A 15,911-nucleotide genomic window follows, 5' to 3' on the forward strand; every position below is an offset into this window, starting at 1 on the left:
CCAGCACAATATTACAAACAAACACCTGCAGTGTGTTTCACTTATACCTTTGGAAGGAGCTAGACTCAGCTTTTCTGAGCTTTATGCTAAGCTACGCTAACTGTGTGCTGGTTGTAGTTTCATATTATCTGGACGTTTGAGGGTTGCTTCAATTATCTTCTCTCTTGGCAAGAGGACAAACACACTTATTCCCTAAAATATCCAACTATAGCTTGCAATCTAGAATGTGATTTTCTAGCAATGACATACAAAAAAGGACAGAAACAGAGAGTCTTGTGCATCTAGTTTCAAAGTCTGATCAACACGCACAGGGATAAACAATCGTAAATCCTGGATGCAGCAAGCATTATGCTCAAGTACCCAAGAAAGGTGAAGGTGTAGGCCATTCTGTGAAGGTCATCGTATGAGAAATGGGATGAAGATAGCGGTGCTACAGAAAGAGAATGATGCACATCCACACCCTTCTCTCTGAGGGGGAGACACCGAGAGAGAGCCCATCATCCCCCACAGTTCAGACTCACTGACTAGGATGAACCCGCTAATGACTACATTTATTCAAATTAGACTAATTGTAATCATAGTTAATAATTAGCTTTACAGTGCATTATAATTGGGTTAGGCTACAAGATGGTTCTGCCTAGGTGCAATAATTTATTTGATTTAATTATTCTGAGGAACCCAATGGTTTGACATTTCATATCATAAAACCAGCGGTGTAGAGAGAATGGAGATGGCCGATAGCTTTAGAGAAGGTCATTGCTCGCTCTCTGGGAAAATTACGAGGACTATTTTCCACTCTATTAAGCCATTCCACTTAGCACAATTAGCCACACACACAAAGGTTAAAGAGAGAGACCTCTTGCTTTATGATAGAGAGGAGTGGTGCTTGTGCATGAGAGACCAAGAAAGAAAGGGAGATACAGAAACAGAGCAAGTCACCACAGTATTTCTACATCGGAGAAATCAGTGCATTGATGTACTGTGTCAGTTTTTGACTTGTAATGATCAACTCCATTGTCCAAATAAGCACTAAGAGACTGCATGGCCGTGTGCAAACACAGAAACAGAAAAAAAAGATGTGATAATTCAACAACGTCCAAACAAATGTCTTAAGTGGCTGGAGGATTGGACTTTTATAGTTAATGTTCATTTTAATTTATTTTTAAAGACAATAACGTTTTGTAAAATAAGGAGAATTGTTTAAAAAATATGATTGTAGTTTAATTCCTACACCTAAAAATTGGAAATAGGGCACTTACCACATATTTGGCACAAACATGAAGGCTCTCAAAAGTGCCTATGCGGCTCATACGTGTGTGTAGATTCCCTAGAATAAATGGCAAAAAAGAAGATATTACTGAATGATAGAATCTATGTGAAAAATGCACAAATGGGTTTAAAGAAGAAATGTATTTGTTATACTGTCTACTTCTGTGATACAGAGATTGAACAGCCTTATGTGGCTAAAAGGGAATTTGTCCTTGGTAAGCTATGAATTCACACACAAAAAGCTGTAAAAAGCAAAACGAAACATACCTCAACAACACCCAGACACATTCTACATTATCCACAACACGAACACTTGACTTGAACGCAGTAAACTTCCACAAATGGAAAAGCAGTCAAATGCTTAAAATACTTGTCAATGCCACATTACAAAGCAGATTGAAAACACATTGTGAAAAACAAAGGAAAGCTCAGTGAACTATTCACAACTAACTGAACAAACTCTGCTGTTCAGACCACAAACATGTATCAAAGCAAAACACTAAAACCCTCAGCAACAAATGCTGACGTGTGAATTTCATATTATGATCATGGATGATTGTTGTGCAGTTTGGGAGAAATTAGCAGCTGCAGCTTGAAAATACAATCAACTACAACAAAATGTCTCAGGACATGCACGCTCTTGTTTCACACATTTCCATCACTGTTTTGACCTGATTTTTTAAATGCTTGCGTTGCCTATCATGAAAATTCCCCCAGCAGTTCAGGAGAATTAGAGCCAGTGTCGTTCTGTTATTAATGTTTGTGAATCCCAGATTAAATAAAAAATAATGATCCTGGCCAACCCAGGTATACATAGCCATTATCACAATCAAAAGACTCACAGCAGAATATTTATGCAAATAGCTGTCAATACTTTTATTCAAATTTCCAGGATTTAGTATTTACAAAGAAAAATACAGAGTTACATCCATGCAAGAGATACAAATATTAAATATTGCCTGAGACTTAAGTGTAACATATATTGTAACGGGTTTCTAGGGGAACCAAACTTAAATACAGGTCTCAATGCTCAGCTGGTCCGACCTGAGACACTGACTCTGGGTCAGTCTGTCTGAGAGGACACAGGCTGTGTAGTAATGGAGGCTGGAGGCGTGATGTGTTCAAACACTGTCCCAGGTCCAGGTGAAGACTCTGCCCCAGGCATCGCCCGCCAGCAGAGTCGCATGGCTCCTGCACAGAGAAGAGCTTCAATGATGAAAACCATTTTAAAATCAGTGAGGTTATGTAAATGTGTTCTGTTCTAAAGCACACAGCCATGCACATACAATGTGAGTCAGAGCTATTAAGAGAAGGTTTACAATCAGTAAGTGAATGAAAAATAAGTGTTTTGAAAAATATTTGTAATCATTTTTTTATTAAGGGTCAACCTTACATTTTAATAGCTAAACGTACCCAATCAATTTCTCCTATTAAAGACAATTATTTTATTGTCTTACTTTTTTTTCTGAAAGGTTTGGTTCGAATATATGCATATGCATTATCTCCTTAATACTTTTTAATATGCATACATTTCTGCAACAGAAATCTGAAGATTTAATAAAGCAAGTTTGTATCACTCCATTATTCAGAAAATATTGCTGCAACAAACCGAATATACGTATCACCAATTTAGGAATACAATTTGATATAAATCTGACTATGGACAATGCAGATGAGGCATTATCAAATGCTAACTTCTGGTGAATTTAGAAGAAATCTACATTAGAAAAAACGTATAAACGTAGCAATTTCAAAACTGTGCATTTTGGATGTTTGCTTTCCACTACACAAAACAGTCCAAACTCTTTTATCGACTAGTGCATCATAACATTTTTTTTTTTGCATATAGTTTCTTGCCTTAGAGTGTCCGAACGTAAACTAAATGTGTGCTCTCTGTGCTGTGAGCATGGTAGTTACTGTACCTGGAGATGGCCAGCGCTGTGATGGCCGGACTGTTCTTGCTGCGGCGCTGCGACACGGCCTGACTTCTGTTCAGCTCTTGACATAAAACCAGATGTCTCTCCCAGCCTTTAACCTGACAGGAGCCGCTCACTGTGGATAAATCATGAGAATACATCAACCCCCATTTATATCTGAATCACAGGGCAGGTGTCCACCCTGTCTGTGCCGCTGACCCAGCGGGTCCCTGCAAAGAATTAAAATGTGCATTAACTCGGTGTTTATCTTCGGTCAGCAGGCCGTTAAAGGGAGAAAATCCCTTGAATATAAATGCTTCAGCATTACGTAAAGACTGGCCTCAATGTAATTTGTCAGGCATAATACTCCTATGAGGTGACGCGAGGCTGTAACCAACGTATGCCAAATTGGATCTGGGTATTATTGCTTTCTAAATTATACACGCACACACACGTCAGCAGAATTACTCATCAGTGTTTACTGCCTCTATGTTTAATAACTTTATAACAACATAATTCCTGCTAGCCATAATGCTAGTGAGGGTTGGGGTGAGCACACACTCGTCTGTCTAGCTTAGAGATGAGCGGTTAAAAATAATCATCTCACACTTAAGGATTTATCTAATTAGATAGCGATGGGGTTTCTTTCTGAAACACAAACCACCAGAATTGTTTCCTTTTGTGAAGGTGTTTCACAGTTTTGCTACCATCAGCCACTCCCCTCATCTGCGTAGTTAGAAAAACAATTCCTATCTGCATACCCCACCCCACTGCCAGAAACATTACCGTCGCTCTCTGCTCCGTCTTGCCCTGGGGACACAGGCTCTTCTGGAGGGCCAGGTAATTGTGTTCTGGTGTACTCTGTCTTCCATATCTGTATGAGGGACACAAAACGAGTAGCAAAATCTGACATAATTCAACATAATAACAAACACACTCACATAGGAACCGCCACGTGCACACACACCCCATATCTCAAGGTAATAATAAAGTAATAATACCGTGTGTGTGTGTGTGTGTGTGTGTGTGTGTGTGTGTGTGTGTGTGTGTGTGTTATGCATGGGCAGCCTCTCCCAAGTGAAGCCCAATTTAGAGTTTGCAGCTTTGATTACAGAGAGGCAGTATGTGCTCGTTTTAATTCTACACAAAAGCAGTCACACACACACACCGTTGTGTGCCGTTATTAGTACCTTGATGGACATCCAAGATTCTTCCCTAAAGTAATGATTTTGAATACAGTATAGTGTATAAAACAAAGCAACCGCGCTCATCTATTAGTCCTACAAAGAGCTGCCAGACAGACACTCGAGGTCAATACGTACAAAAATAACAAATAGATATCATAATGTTACTTCTTTACATTTCAAACAATACACATTTCTGGAATAGAAATGTCAACATTGATTCAGCCAGGTTAAAAATCCATCCATGTATTAGTTTTTTGTCATAATAAAGTCAAAGGTGCTTATTTTTGTACAATTTGTATTAATCAATAAATCTGCTCAAAAAAAGATTCTGTCAAATTTCCCCAAATGTTTTAACAATTAAAATGTGATATAAATCTGGAATTGAATCCAAACATATTTCAAGACATTACAGGTTAATTGTAATGCTTAAATATGCAAATGAGAAATTATCTAATTATCTATCTTTTGGTCAATTAAGGAGGACTCTACAGACAAAGCGTAGTAAAAAACACCTTAGTGTATTTTTTATGTTTTCTATTCATTAGGCTGAAAGAAGACATTTAGCCCAAACTGTCAACATCAAACAGTGCATGTCTCCTGTTGTAAAACTATTTTTACACTCACCCGTATATTGCCGTCTGCACAGCCAGTGACGATGACGTTTTTGGCATCCCACTCTTGTCGCTGTGTGAAGCGGACACACAGGACGTCTGGCTGAGGCCCGCAGGAAGTGTCCGTGTAGGTCAACAGCTGACCCTTCATCGTCCACAGGTAGAGCTGAGGTCCCGCACATGACGCAATCTCACCCTGCGATAGAATAATATGGTGTTGACGCCCATGTGCTCAAAGATACACACAGAAATTCACAGAAAAAATCCGGAGGAGAAATGAGAAATGAGAAATGAGGACATGTGAGCTGTCTACAAAGGGAACGCTTTTTGGGAACAAGGTGTGAGCTGAACAATGACAAAGAACAGAAGAAAAAGTAGAGTGTGAGTAGAGAATTACTAAAAAAGGAGATTCAATTGGTGGACTTACGGTGAGTTCATTAATAGCCAGTGCGGAGATGCTGCTTGAGTGCCCTGGTAACTGTGTGACGTAGCTCAGCTCCTCCATATCCCACAGGATACAGGTGAGGTCCCGAGAGCCACTTACTATCATGCTGTGGACCTCAGACACAGCCAGGCACGTCACTGAATCTGTGTGACCGTATAACGGCTGTGAAGGAAAATTGGGACAGTGTTATTCCGAGTTTGTGCAAATACATTCTGGGTGTTGCTGTTACATTTCTGTTGCAGACAGACGTGCAGACAAACCAACCTGTCTGAGTTGCATGTGCGTGAGTTTGTCCTTGCTGACGGACACATCCCACACACACACCACAGTGCTGGATCCTGCCGTGATGATGGTTGTCGGGTTGGGACAGGCGGCGCACAGCGTCTCCCCCCAGTCACACAGACTCTCACACACAGCAAAGGTCTGCAAATGGACACACATAGCCAGACCATTATGATTTGATGTGTGTATAAATAATATATACGATGGAGTGAGTTTATAGAGGAGTATATATAATCATTTCATAAAATATAATTGTTTTAATGTCCTAATTTGATACCATTGTTTAATAAGCTATTTTACAGCATCGGATACTGTATGTATAATCTTGTACTCTTGTAAATGCTGTACAAAACAGAAACATCATTGAGGTATCAGACACACAGAATGTGTAAGGCCAGAGATGGCTTTGCTAGGTATGCTGAATACATAAATACATTAAAAAGCTGTCGGGAAATCAATCAGTTGACACAGCAAACACGGCATTGTGCAGCGCTCTGTGGCGAGGGATTTTTTGGCAGATCATAAAGACTGCCTCACGGTTTTAAATTGAGCGTGACGAGTGATTTAAGAGTCAGCTGATAGGTTAGCTGTGTGTGGCTTGACCTCCACCAATTGAGTAAGTCCATATATATGTGATTACATTTGGTTATAATGTTGTTCCGATAAATGTGCATAGGACTGACACTAAGAACTATCTAAATAAAAAAAGAGGGTTTGGAGAGATTATAATTAATGTTTAATTAATTTATCAATTTTAAATTCTGGCATTTAAAAAAGCCTGTATAGGATTTGCAATGGCTATTTCAATTTAATTAATACGACTGGGTGGAGCTGTATGTGCAAAAAATACAAATAATGTGCAAGTGATTTACTGTGAAGGTGCACAAACATACCTTCTCTGTGGCATGGTTTCCAAAGGCGCAGGTGTTGTCTGGAAAGCCCCAGCTGAAGAAGCAGCCCGACAGAGGCGACAGGAGGAGACGGTTTCTCTCCAGGACCACCACCTCTTTTTCCAGACACAGTATCTGACCTACTGGGCCCCTCGGCAGCTCTGCGGAAAGGTTTACAGTGTAACTGAGAGGAGAGTGGGGCACCATCAGCAAAAAGTTGTGAACAAAGTATGAGGATTTTCTTTTTTAGTAACACCAACAAAATGTAATGTTAGATAATAGAAAGAGTGACCTCATTCTGCCTTTTGTGTGCTGAAATAAACTTGCCTGGTGAAATTAAGTGAATGGATCTTCAAAAACATCACATTAAAGAGTTTGGTAGCTCAGTCAAATTGTAAAGTATTTTATTAAATTGACCAAATTGGGCAATTAAAACAGCTATTCTCAGGTACAAACAAGCTGAGGCTCTGTCCTGGGGTTTTGCTTGTTTGTGTGCGTGTGTATGTGGGTGAGGCAGCGAGAGAGTGGCTGTAATTGTACCTGTAATTGACCAATTCTTGCAGGAACAGGCAGAAATCATTATATCCTACTGCCAGTTCCGCTGCCTAAATCCCCAGAAAGAAGTTATGTCTGCATCTGTTTTAACGGTCCTCCTCCTATTCATCTCTATCTGCTTATTGATCAGATCAGACACTGTAAGATTTAATATGAAATGTAATATGCAGGAATCTCTCCCTGAGCATTCGCAGATTCATCTCCTCTCCCTCAGTGGGCCTGTAGGGATATTCAGATTATTAAGTAGGGCTCAGCGGAAGAGTCATCTTCACATTGTAGCTCTAACAGATAGCTCCTTCCACCCCTTCATAGTGTAAATTAATCTATGGACATTCTCGCTCCGTTCCAACGATCCTCTGGAGACCTGGGCATCTTGTATAGAATAATTGACAACAAATGTTGTAAAATAAAACAAAGGAGGAACAATACAAAATAGGGACAAATGAAGATCACTTAAACTGATTGAATTCAGTTTATTTAACAGAAAATAGGTAATTTAGTTGTTTGGAATTATCTGTTGTTCGTTAAGCTTGGTTTTGACTTTAATTTTATATCATCATTAAAGGAATAGGCATGTTGGCTGAGGGTACACTAAATATTAATTTGCAGTCAGTAGCCGATAAGCCTAGCATGGCATAAAGACAGAAAGTAATTGGAAAAAGCTATCCTGGCTCTGTCAACAATTTGAAAAACATGTTATATCTATTTTGTTAAACAAGCTTGAGAGATGCTGGTAGACAGATTTTATTTTTTTACTTTAGACAGAGACAGGAAAGGTGTTTCCACCAATAGTAAGTCTTTGTACTAAGCTGGGCTGGGCTGCAGGCTACTGTATAACTTCATAGTTGGCACCCAGACATGAAAGTTGGTATTTTTTCACCAAACTTTTCAAAAGAAAGCAAAAAAAGGTATTTTCCTAAAATGTTTAACAATTTTAGACTAAGTGAGCTTATTTGGTGTCTGATCTTTTATTTGTGTGTGTAGCTGTACCTCTATATGGCTGCTTGGTGGTCTTCAGTTGATCCAGTTTGAAGAAAAATGGAGTTGGATGTGGTGGCGATGATCCTTCTTTCTTAGTGCCAATGCGAGGTGGATGTGGCTTTGTGAATAGCTATGGAAAGGACATAGATAATTCAAAAATACAGAATAGTTCCAAAAACAATATGATGCAGGAACTCCTACATGCAGAAAGTAATGTACTTTCTACACTTGTGAAACTAAGCTTTTACTTTTTACCTGTTTGGGAACCTGGCCAAAGTTGCTGACGTATCCTAAGATTGTGCTCTTGATAAGAGGGTCCTTTGCATCCTTCCTGCCCCTCTTAGCATAGAAGTAAGGGTGGAAGGTGTTCACACTCTCTATAGCAGCAGGGCCTTCCTGCCGGTACCCGAAGATCAGGTCGATCCACAGGTGGAGGTGCGCACTCACATATTCACTTTCCAAGGCCTAAGGGAAACAGTGCAGGAGATTGTGGCATAAAATCAGACAACATATTCAAGTAATATTACAAAACTACTATACAGTACATGCACTGTGCAGTCTTAAAATACAGCGGTGTGGAGTGCTCACTGTTATTACAGTTGGACCAAAACCATCAGTCAAACTGTTAATATGAGAGTTTAGAAACACAGGAAACTTCTACAAGAATGCACAACCGATTAAATTATTCAGGTATGATTTCTTCCAAAAGTCAATTTAAAGTCTGGAACAGCAAGAAGCTGCACAGCTGTGTTATGAACATGTGCGAATTAAAGAATGATTTGGGTGGAATTAGCCGGAGATTGGTTTTGAAGAGGTAATAAGGAAAAGTGGGCATTATGACCAGCATGTGTATCCTTGCACCCGAACTTAATAAACCCATCCTGGAATAACAGAAAACGAAAAAACATCATAACAGGGATATTGTCCTGAGTTAATTTGTCTTTGGAGGAAAAAAACAATCTTCTAAAGTCACTAATTTTAAGAATGGTGGGCAATATGAGTAGTTCAGTAGATTACAGAGTGATAACTATCATATATGCCCCAGGAATGGAAAAAGGGAGGGTCAGACTGAAGAAATCAGACCAACAGAGAGACCTTAATATCTACAGAAATAATGGAAATGAAAAAATAAGTATTGTGCCTGCCATGAATATTGTGAAATAGGCTTGTTGTCCTTCACCGTCTGTTATCTTACATATAGATACATGCCTTTCCATACTGTAGATGTTCTGAATACAAAAACAATTGGTCATTATACTTTAAAACAGTCAGTACTAAAAGAGTTTAACTGTACCAAACTCGATGAGACAAGATGGCATTTAAAGAATATAATGAATGAGACAGTGGCTGTTGTAAATAAGATCCGTCCCTTATACTGTGGGAAAAAGACTGAGGACAAACAGGCTACTACACAATTACAGTTCAAGTATAACAGTAGATACTTGTTTTAAATATAAAACCTTTTGTGTGCACATTCATCAGATAATATTGACAAACATTATTAGGTCTCATGGGAAATGCTCCTGTATGTAATAGACCAGATTGGACAATTGTAACAGACAATTCTGTGAGGTTGGGGGTCACTGACCTCTCGGTGGATCCTAATGAACTCCTGGGGGTCACCTTTCGCCCATAGAGGCAGCTCCACATCTCCCAGAGCGGTTCCATCCTCCATGCAGCCTTTACAGATATGGATATAACATGCAGGGTCACATCACATCGCAGTGTTTCATCCTTTTAGAGCAGTTTAAAGATACATTTTGTACTTTTTCTTACTCCTGGTGGCACTGTGGAGCAATGTACGAATTGGTTCCTCATTTTGCTTTGTGCACTCAACCGGCATATGGAAAAGGACGCATGTACATGCATTAGCCTGTGGGTAATGCAATCCGCATCCCTGATATTCAACGTTAACAATGCAGTTACTATGTTTGTTTTTTCTATTAAAATTGTCTTTCGAAATGATTTATGAGGTGGGAAATGCATTTTAGATGTGTGTAAGGCTTTTATGATGATTTCAAAAAAGAGTTTATGTAAACAGATTTTTTTGTTGCCATCCACATCCATTGAAAGACCATAACAAAAAATAAACAGGTATTGGTAAAGACCAATAAGCATATTCCTTTCTGCCCTACACCATTATTGTTGTCCAAAATGTATTTAAAACTCATCAATGGACCAAAATGTTCGAAGGGATTTTCCCCCTCTATTAAACATCGTGATTTTCAAGATTGACATCTTCTAGTAGCGAGAGGGCTTGGGACTGAAAGCCCCAAACAGGGTTGGAAAGACATGAAAGTACTGAGAGCAGGTTTTGGGCTTTTTATAGCACTGGTTGACAATGAGAATAAAAATGAATAATGATAATCCTTTGAGCCAGTTTTCAGTCAGTCATCTAGATTCACAGAGGGTGGTTTGTGGTACTGACCCAGCTGGATGTGGTTGGAGTTGAGCAGGAAGTCAGACAGGTAGAAGAACTCTGGGATCAGCTCTCTGACGTCCCCCGTGTTGTCTCTGGAGGCCGACTCCCACTCCTTCTTTATGCTGTAAAACATCCGCTCGGGGATATCAAACCCTCCCTGTGGGGAGAGGAGGCACAACACTGTCAGACCCTCGGCACACTGTAGAACCAAACTTTAGGCATTATTAATAAAGTAGTCTGCTTGATTCAGTGTAGTGAATCATGCTTTAAATTCTTTATTGCATTATGTAAGCAGGAAATATTTGCTATTATTTGAAGCAAGCTTTTCATCTTTTCGTAAAATTCCGTCCTCATGAGAGAGAATGTAATTTAGAGTAAAACAATTACCTCAATGAATGAAAATAGCATATACGCTGGTAAACGTGGTTAGAGATCTAAATCCAGTTATGGATATTACTATACGGCCGTTATGTGATTCAGAAGACAAAAAGGCACCAGACTAACATCTTTATTGCTTTATTCTGACTATCAAATATGCATGCCTTTTCATTATAATCAATTGGATGCTGTATTGTAAATTGATAACATCTTGGCTATTTGCATTGGCCTCTTTTAAATGCTTTCTGTAATTATTTGCATATATATTAAAATCTTCTTATAATCATTCCAAAAACAGCATTGAAACAGGATCTAGAGTTCTGAAAATAGCTTATATTAGGGTGATATTATTAGCAAGAATATGTTTGAAAGTGAAGAATGTCAATTTAAATCTTGGCTTTTTAGTTGGCACTGAGTGATGCAGGATATACTGAACTTCTGCCATTACAGAAAAGTTAAGACTGCACCTGCAGTGATCAGCAGGGATTCAAATCAATATCAAATTGACTCACACACATTAATACATGCATTACAGTTGAAGAGCTTTGCATTTACAAAAAGCCAAAAAGACAAGTCACATTAGATAACTGTTCAGTGCTATACTTAAGTAATGGATGTACTTGATGTCATGGCACTAACCAATAGAGTACTGTAGGTTCACATAGAAACACATTGTTAATTTTCTCTTCTATGTGAATCTCAACTGTTTAGTTTTTTTCCCCAAGGAATGGTCAGTAAGCAAACAATTAGTGCCTGTTTCTTCCACAAACCTCCCCATTGTGTTAATCCAATACTGGCTTATTCACTTTTAGGGCATAAAAAGACCAACAATGACTTTCCAAGGTCTCACCTGCAGTGTCAAGAAGGTGTGTGAAAATGGCTCCATCCTGACAAGAAAGGAGGCTACGATGATGGCTGAGGAGTAGTGGGTGCAGTAGTGGCATCGTGCAGACAGATTTCCTATTGAGTAAATAGGCGTTGAATAAAAAGAGCACTTATCGTAAAATAATGAATGACGAGCAAAGAGCTAAATAGGTACCTTCCCCCTCAGTGGTCTCAACTTCTTCATATCGTTGGATGAACATCTGTTTCCTTTTCTCCGTCTGCGCTCCCATTGGCTTAGACAGGTCACGGAAAGTTGCAGGATTTGACAGATCGATTGTCTATCAAGGACAGAGATAAATCAAACCAGTAGGTAGGACTTTCATCACTCCATCTCTTTACAATATTAATGTTTAAGATGTCACTGTGTGTGATCTAACCTCTGACTGGTAGTCAGCCAGGACCCAGGGGAAGACTGGGTACTGCATCAGGTCATTGTATGTCCTCCCAGCAATGGTGTTCAGATGCATCAAGTACTCAAAGTTACTTATTTCCCCTTTCTGGAAGACAAAAAACAGTAGAAATGCTAAGTAGTTTTAAACTAAAGTGGCCTGGGCTACTAATGATATCATATCTCTTCAGCATTTTGTCAGTCTCTACTGAGGTCAAAATCTGTGAGCACAAGCTACTGTTTATCATATTACCTGCCAATTTACAAGGGCAGCCTTTTCCACCACAGGACTTTTCCTAAAGCACAGTAACAAAAGAAAAACATTGAATTAGCATCAGAGGCTAAACACAAAGTTCTTTTTGCATGCTCTGTTGCCTAGCAACCCATGTTGAAATGAAACACAGCAGAGTTCTGAGGCAGCAGAGTGGAGGTGAGTGAATGAAACTGAAACCGTGTGTACACAGCTGTAGGATTAGTTATGGGACGGAGGTGAGCTACACTTGGTAGCATAAATAGTAAGTAAAGATGTTGAGGATGTGGCAAAAGTTGACATCCGTAGGTTGTGAGGGAGTTACTTTTAGTTACACTGTAGCAGGTCTGACTAGCTTCCATCAGCAGAGTGAGCTATTTAAAAACAGGAAGAAATGTTTTTTCTTCTGCGGTGAGTTTTTAAATAACATGCAGGGGGTTAATGATTACTGGTTGAACAAGGAACAACATGTTTATTTTACATTTCTGTCACAGAAAAGTGCACTGATTTCCGAGAAAAAACATCAAGACTTCCTGCTTGGCTAAGCTAAGACAAACAAGATGTTCGTCTACAGCTGTTTTTTCATTTAGTTAGTTTTAGGTGTTTGTTCAAAGAATGTTGTAAGGTGAGCCTTTTACGGGCATTCACTTAAATGGAGGCACTGACTTCAAACTGCTAATCACAAAAACAGCTTGATTAAAATACATTATTGTTGTGTTTTCAGCTAAAAAGAAATGTAAACAAAATGACAAAGTTGCAGGAAATGTTATCATGAATTTAACTCATGTAACACCACGCTAAACTATCTAAATTAAAGAAGCGTTGAAGTGCTCCTGAAATCTCTTTTCCCTCTGTGGCCAGTAACACGGCAATAAAGTCCTGGCGCCAAGCACCCCAGTTGCTAAGTAACGCTGTTAAACAAAAGGAACCTTGACTTTCTGTGTTTGGTGTAGGAGGGCGAGGGAAAGGGTGATAAACACCGACTGTGCATTCCTCATCTCTACTCTTGACCTCGGAACAACATAGGCAAGGATTACCAGGTATTATTAATATAACTAACAAATGCTAACAAATCAGAGTTTAAATGTGTTTAATGTTTTGTTGCTGTGTTTTAACATTGTGATTTTTGTTGTCAGGGTGAGGGGCTTTGAGCTGAATGTCCGGTTTGCAGAAGCTAAAGCTGTTGGCGTGTTTTTAAAACTGAAGACAACTTGAATCACATTGATTAAAGAAAAAAAGAAGATAAAATATGGTGAGTACATATCTTAATTTATGTTGAAAATTAACATTTCTTTTTTTTAAAAGAACAGTGACATAACTGAACAATTAAATTAGGTTGCAAACAGTAAATGTGTTTTAAAGAGTATGTAGCTCCTTTAATTGCATCCAATAATCCCTCTCCTCGTCCAATATCTCCTGACCAAATTATTTTGTAAAACTACACTAAATCAATCACTGTATTTGGCCCAGTATGTGTTATCTAATTGCAAGCAATAATTTCATGCAATAGTTTTCTATAGGAGGTTATAATGGGAACAAGCACCAGTGGATAACCCCTCTCATCCTGAGGATGATGAATGAGGCGAGAGAGGGCCTTGGGGTGTAACACAGACACAAACAGACACACACCTTGCTCTTTGAGACAGGGAGGGGAGAAGAGCGGGGCCTCATCATACTCTCAACACTCTCCAACTATCATTTATCAAAGCCCTGATTTCACTCTTTGTGCACGTGTATATACTATAGTACAGTACATGCATGTCCGTCAAAACACTTGCATGTGAATGCCCCCCCAACCCCAACACACACACACCTTCTTTGCCTGAAAAGAGCAGCTCAATCAGTTGAATGGTGAGGAAACATCAGCCCTCATTTGTTTTTGCTGTATTACCCAGTGTCGCCTCTCCTCTATTGTTCCCCTGCATTAGCCTTAATTAGAGAGTCGTGCTCTTAAATACCCCCATGGGCAACACAGGCTGAGCACACACACACTAGTGTAGACATAACACTGCACACACTCACACACATACGCACACTCACACACATACGCACACTCGCACACATACCACACTCAGCGCCACACACACTCACAGCCACACACACTCACTCACAGCTCAAGCTCTCATACCTCAGAGAGCATGCTTTCCCTACTGCCCCAGGCCATACATAAGCCCGTGTATCTGAATAAATCACATCAGCCTTACACACACATACGTACGTACGCGTAAACATACACACATCACATTTATTTGCTATAGTACTGTTGTAGATTAGATTACTTATTGGAAATCCGCCTCTTGGGGGGCAAAATTGAGGCCGAGCTTAAATTCTAAATTGTAATCCTATGTGTGTTGCAGTACCATGCCCAAAAAGAAGGGAGCCAAAGGGACAAAGCTGACCCTCAAAATAGCCAAAAAGGCAATACGGATGACCCCGGATGGACGGCACAGACTTACCCTAAGCAACATGGGTATAACCATCTTCCCAAAGTGTCTCTTTAAACTGACCAACTTGGACGAATTGGACCTCAGCCGCAACTCGATACAGAAACTCCCAGATAACATTGGGAATTGCTCATCTCTAAGATTGCTGGATCTGCACAGCAACAAGCTGGAGGCTTTGCCCAAGTCCATCGGCAACCTGGTGGGACTGACACACCTCAACCTCTCGAACAACCGCCTGATCTCTGCAGGTCTCCCCTCCTCTTTGGGTTGTCTCACCAGCCTGAAAATACTCAATCTGGGGATGAACCAGCTGGACACCCTCCCTCCCAGCATGGAGGCTCTAGATAGTTTGCAAGAGCTAGGTCTGTTTGATAATCTTTTCATTCATCTACCAGAGTTTGTGAGAGGGCTACGCAACCTCACAAAGCTGAACATGAAACGCACTCCACTATCGTATGTTCAGGGGGATGGTGAGGAGATGCAGAAGGAAAACTCAGAACCAGAGGAACATGTGTATCTAGTTCAGGAGAGCAGCCTGTGTAGGACATGCCTTAAGAGATGTAAAGACCAGAAAGAAGGGCTTATAAGAGGAGGAGGGGGTGATGCATATGAGGAAAAAAGGATAAGAACTTATAAAGGACTGCTTGTGCCAAACTCAGTGGCTACAGTCCATCAGGATGTGTGGAGGATAAGAAAAGTGGAACAAATGCAAATCAAATGACAAAACAGCGTCATTCAAAATCCTCTTAAATTAAATGAATCTCACATTCAGGCAGCTTTAAAAACTTGAATAGTTGTGCATGTTATCTGCATAGTTGTGCATACTATACTAGTATTTTTTGATGTATTAACTTCATTTCTGAAATAAAAAGAGCGACATGTTACTGACTTGAATTATTGCTGTATGAAAACTGTGGACACTTACTTGGCATTAGCAATGACCTCAGCAACCCCTCTGCCTTTTAATGCTGACACTACTGTGCACAACCTGCAGGGAGACAGAGAGGA

The 15,911-nt window shown here is 39.8% G+C and overlaps 2 protein-coding genes across 4 annotated transcripts in view; one reads left to right on the top strand and one right to left on the bottom strand.

Moving 5' to 3' along the window:
• Positions 1-2,118: 2,118 nt before the first annotated feature.
• The window catches only part of wdfy4 (WDFY family member 4), a 42,932-nt gene continuing 29,139 nt past the window's right edge, over positions 2,119-15,911 (bottom strand). For all 3 annotated transcript variants that reach the window (XM_034152087.1, XM_034152088.1, XM_034152086.1), the window contains 16 exons: positions 15,829-15,891; positions 12,463-12,505; positions 12,199-12,318; positions 11,976-12,099; positions 11,787-11,896; positions 10,565-10,715; positions 9,725-9,816; positions 8,392-8,601; positions 8,146-8,266; positions 6,604-6,761; positions 5,693-5,851; positions 5,411-5,590; positions 4,997-5,179; positions 3,972-4,059; positions 3,192-3,321; positions 2,119-2,460 (listed from right to left, as the gene is read on the bottom strand). In XM_034152087.1, the coding sequence (XP_034007978.1) occupies positions 2,391-2,460; positions 3,192-3,321; positions 3,972-4,059; positions 4,997-5,179; positions 5,411-5,590; positions 5,693-5,851; positions 6,604-6,761; positions 8,146-8,266; positions 8,392-8,601; positions 9,725-9,816; positions 10,565-10,715; positions 11,787-11,896; positions 11,976-12,099; positions 12,199-12,318; positions 12,463-12,505; positions 15,829-15,891 (2,002 nt within the window). In that variant the 3' untranslated portion in view covers positions 2,119-2,390. The remainder of the gene's footprint in view (positions 2,461-3,191; positions 3,322-3,971; positions 4,060-4,996; positions 5,180-5,410; positions 5,591-5,692; positions 5,852-6,603; positions 6,762-8,145; positions 8,267-8,391; positions 8,602-9,724; positions 9,817-10,564; positions 10,716-11,786; positions 11,897-11,975; positions 12,100-12,198; positions 12,319-12,462; positions 12,506-15,828; positions 15,892-15,911) is intronic.
• On the top strand, positions 12,627-15,770 carry lrrc18a (leucine rich repeat containing 18a). The gene is made up of 4 exons (XM_034152089.1): positions 12,627-12,724; positions 13,413-13,499; positions 13,596-13,711; positions 14,817-15,770. The coding sequence occupies exon 4, from the start codon at positions 14,821-14,823 to the stop codon at positions 15,622-15,624; it is 804 nt and encodes a 267-aa protein (XP_034007980.1). The 5' UTR covers positions 12,627-12,724; positions 13,413-13,499; positions 13,596-13,711; positions 14,817-14,820; the 3' UTR covers positions 15,625-15,770.

The sequence above is a fragment of the Trematomus bernacchii genome, unplaced genomic scaffold (assembly GCF_902827165.1).
Source record: "Trematomus bernacchii unplaced genomic scaffold, fTreBer1.1, whole genome shotgun sequence".
Classification (NCBI taxonomy): domain Eukaryota; kingdom Metazoa; phylum Chordata; class Actinopteri; order Perciformes; family Nototheniidae; genus Trematomus; species Trematomus bernacchii.

Excerpts from the sequence above, each read along its gene's own strand:
- lrrc18a (XM_034152089.1), top strand. The coding sequence starts at position 14,821 with ATGCCCAAAAAGAAGGGAGCCAAAGGGACAAAGCTGACCCTCAAAATA.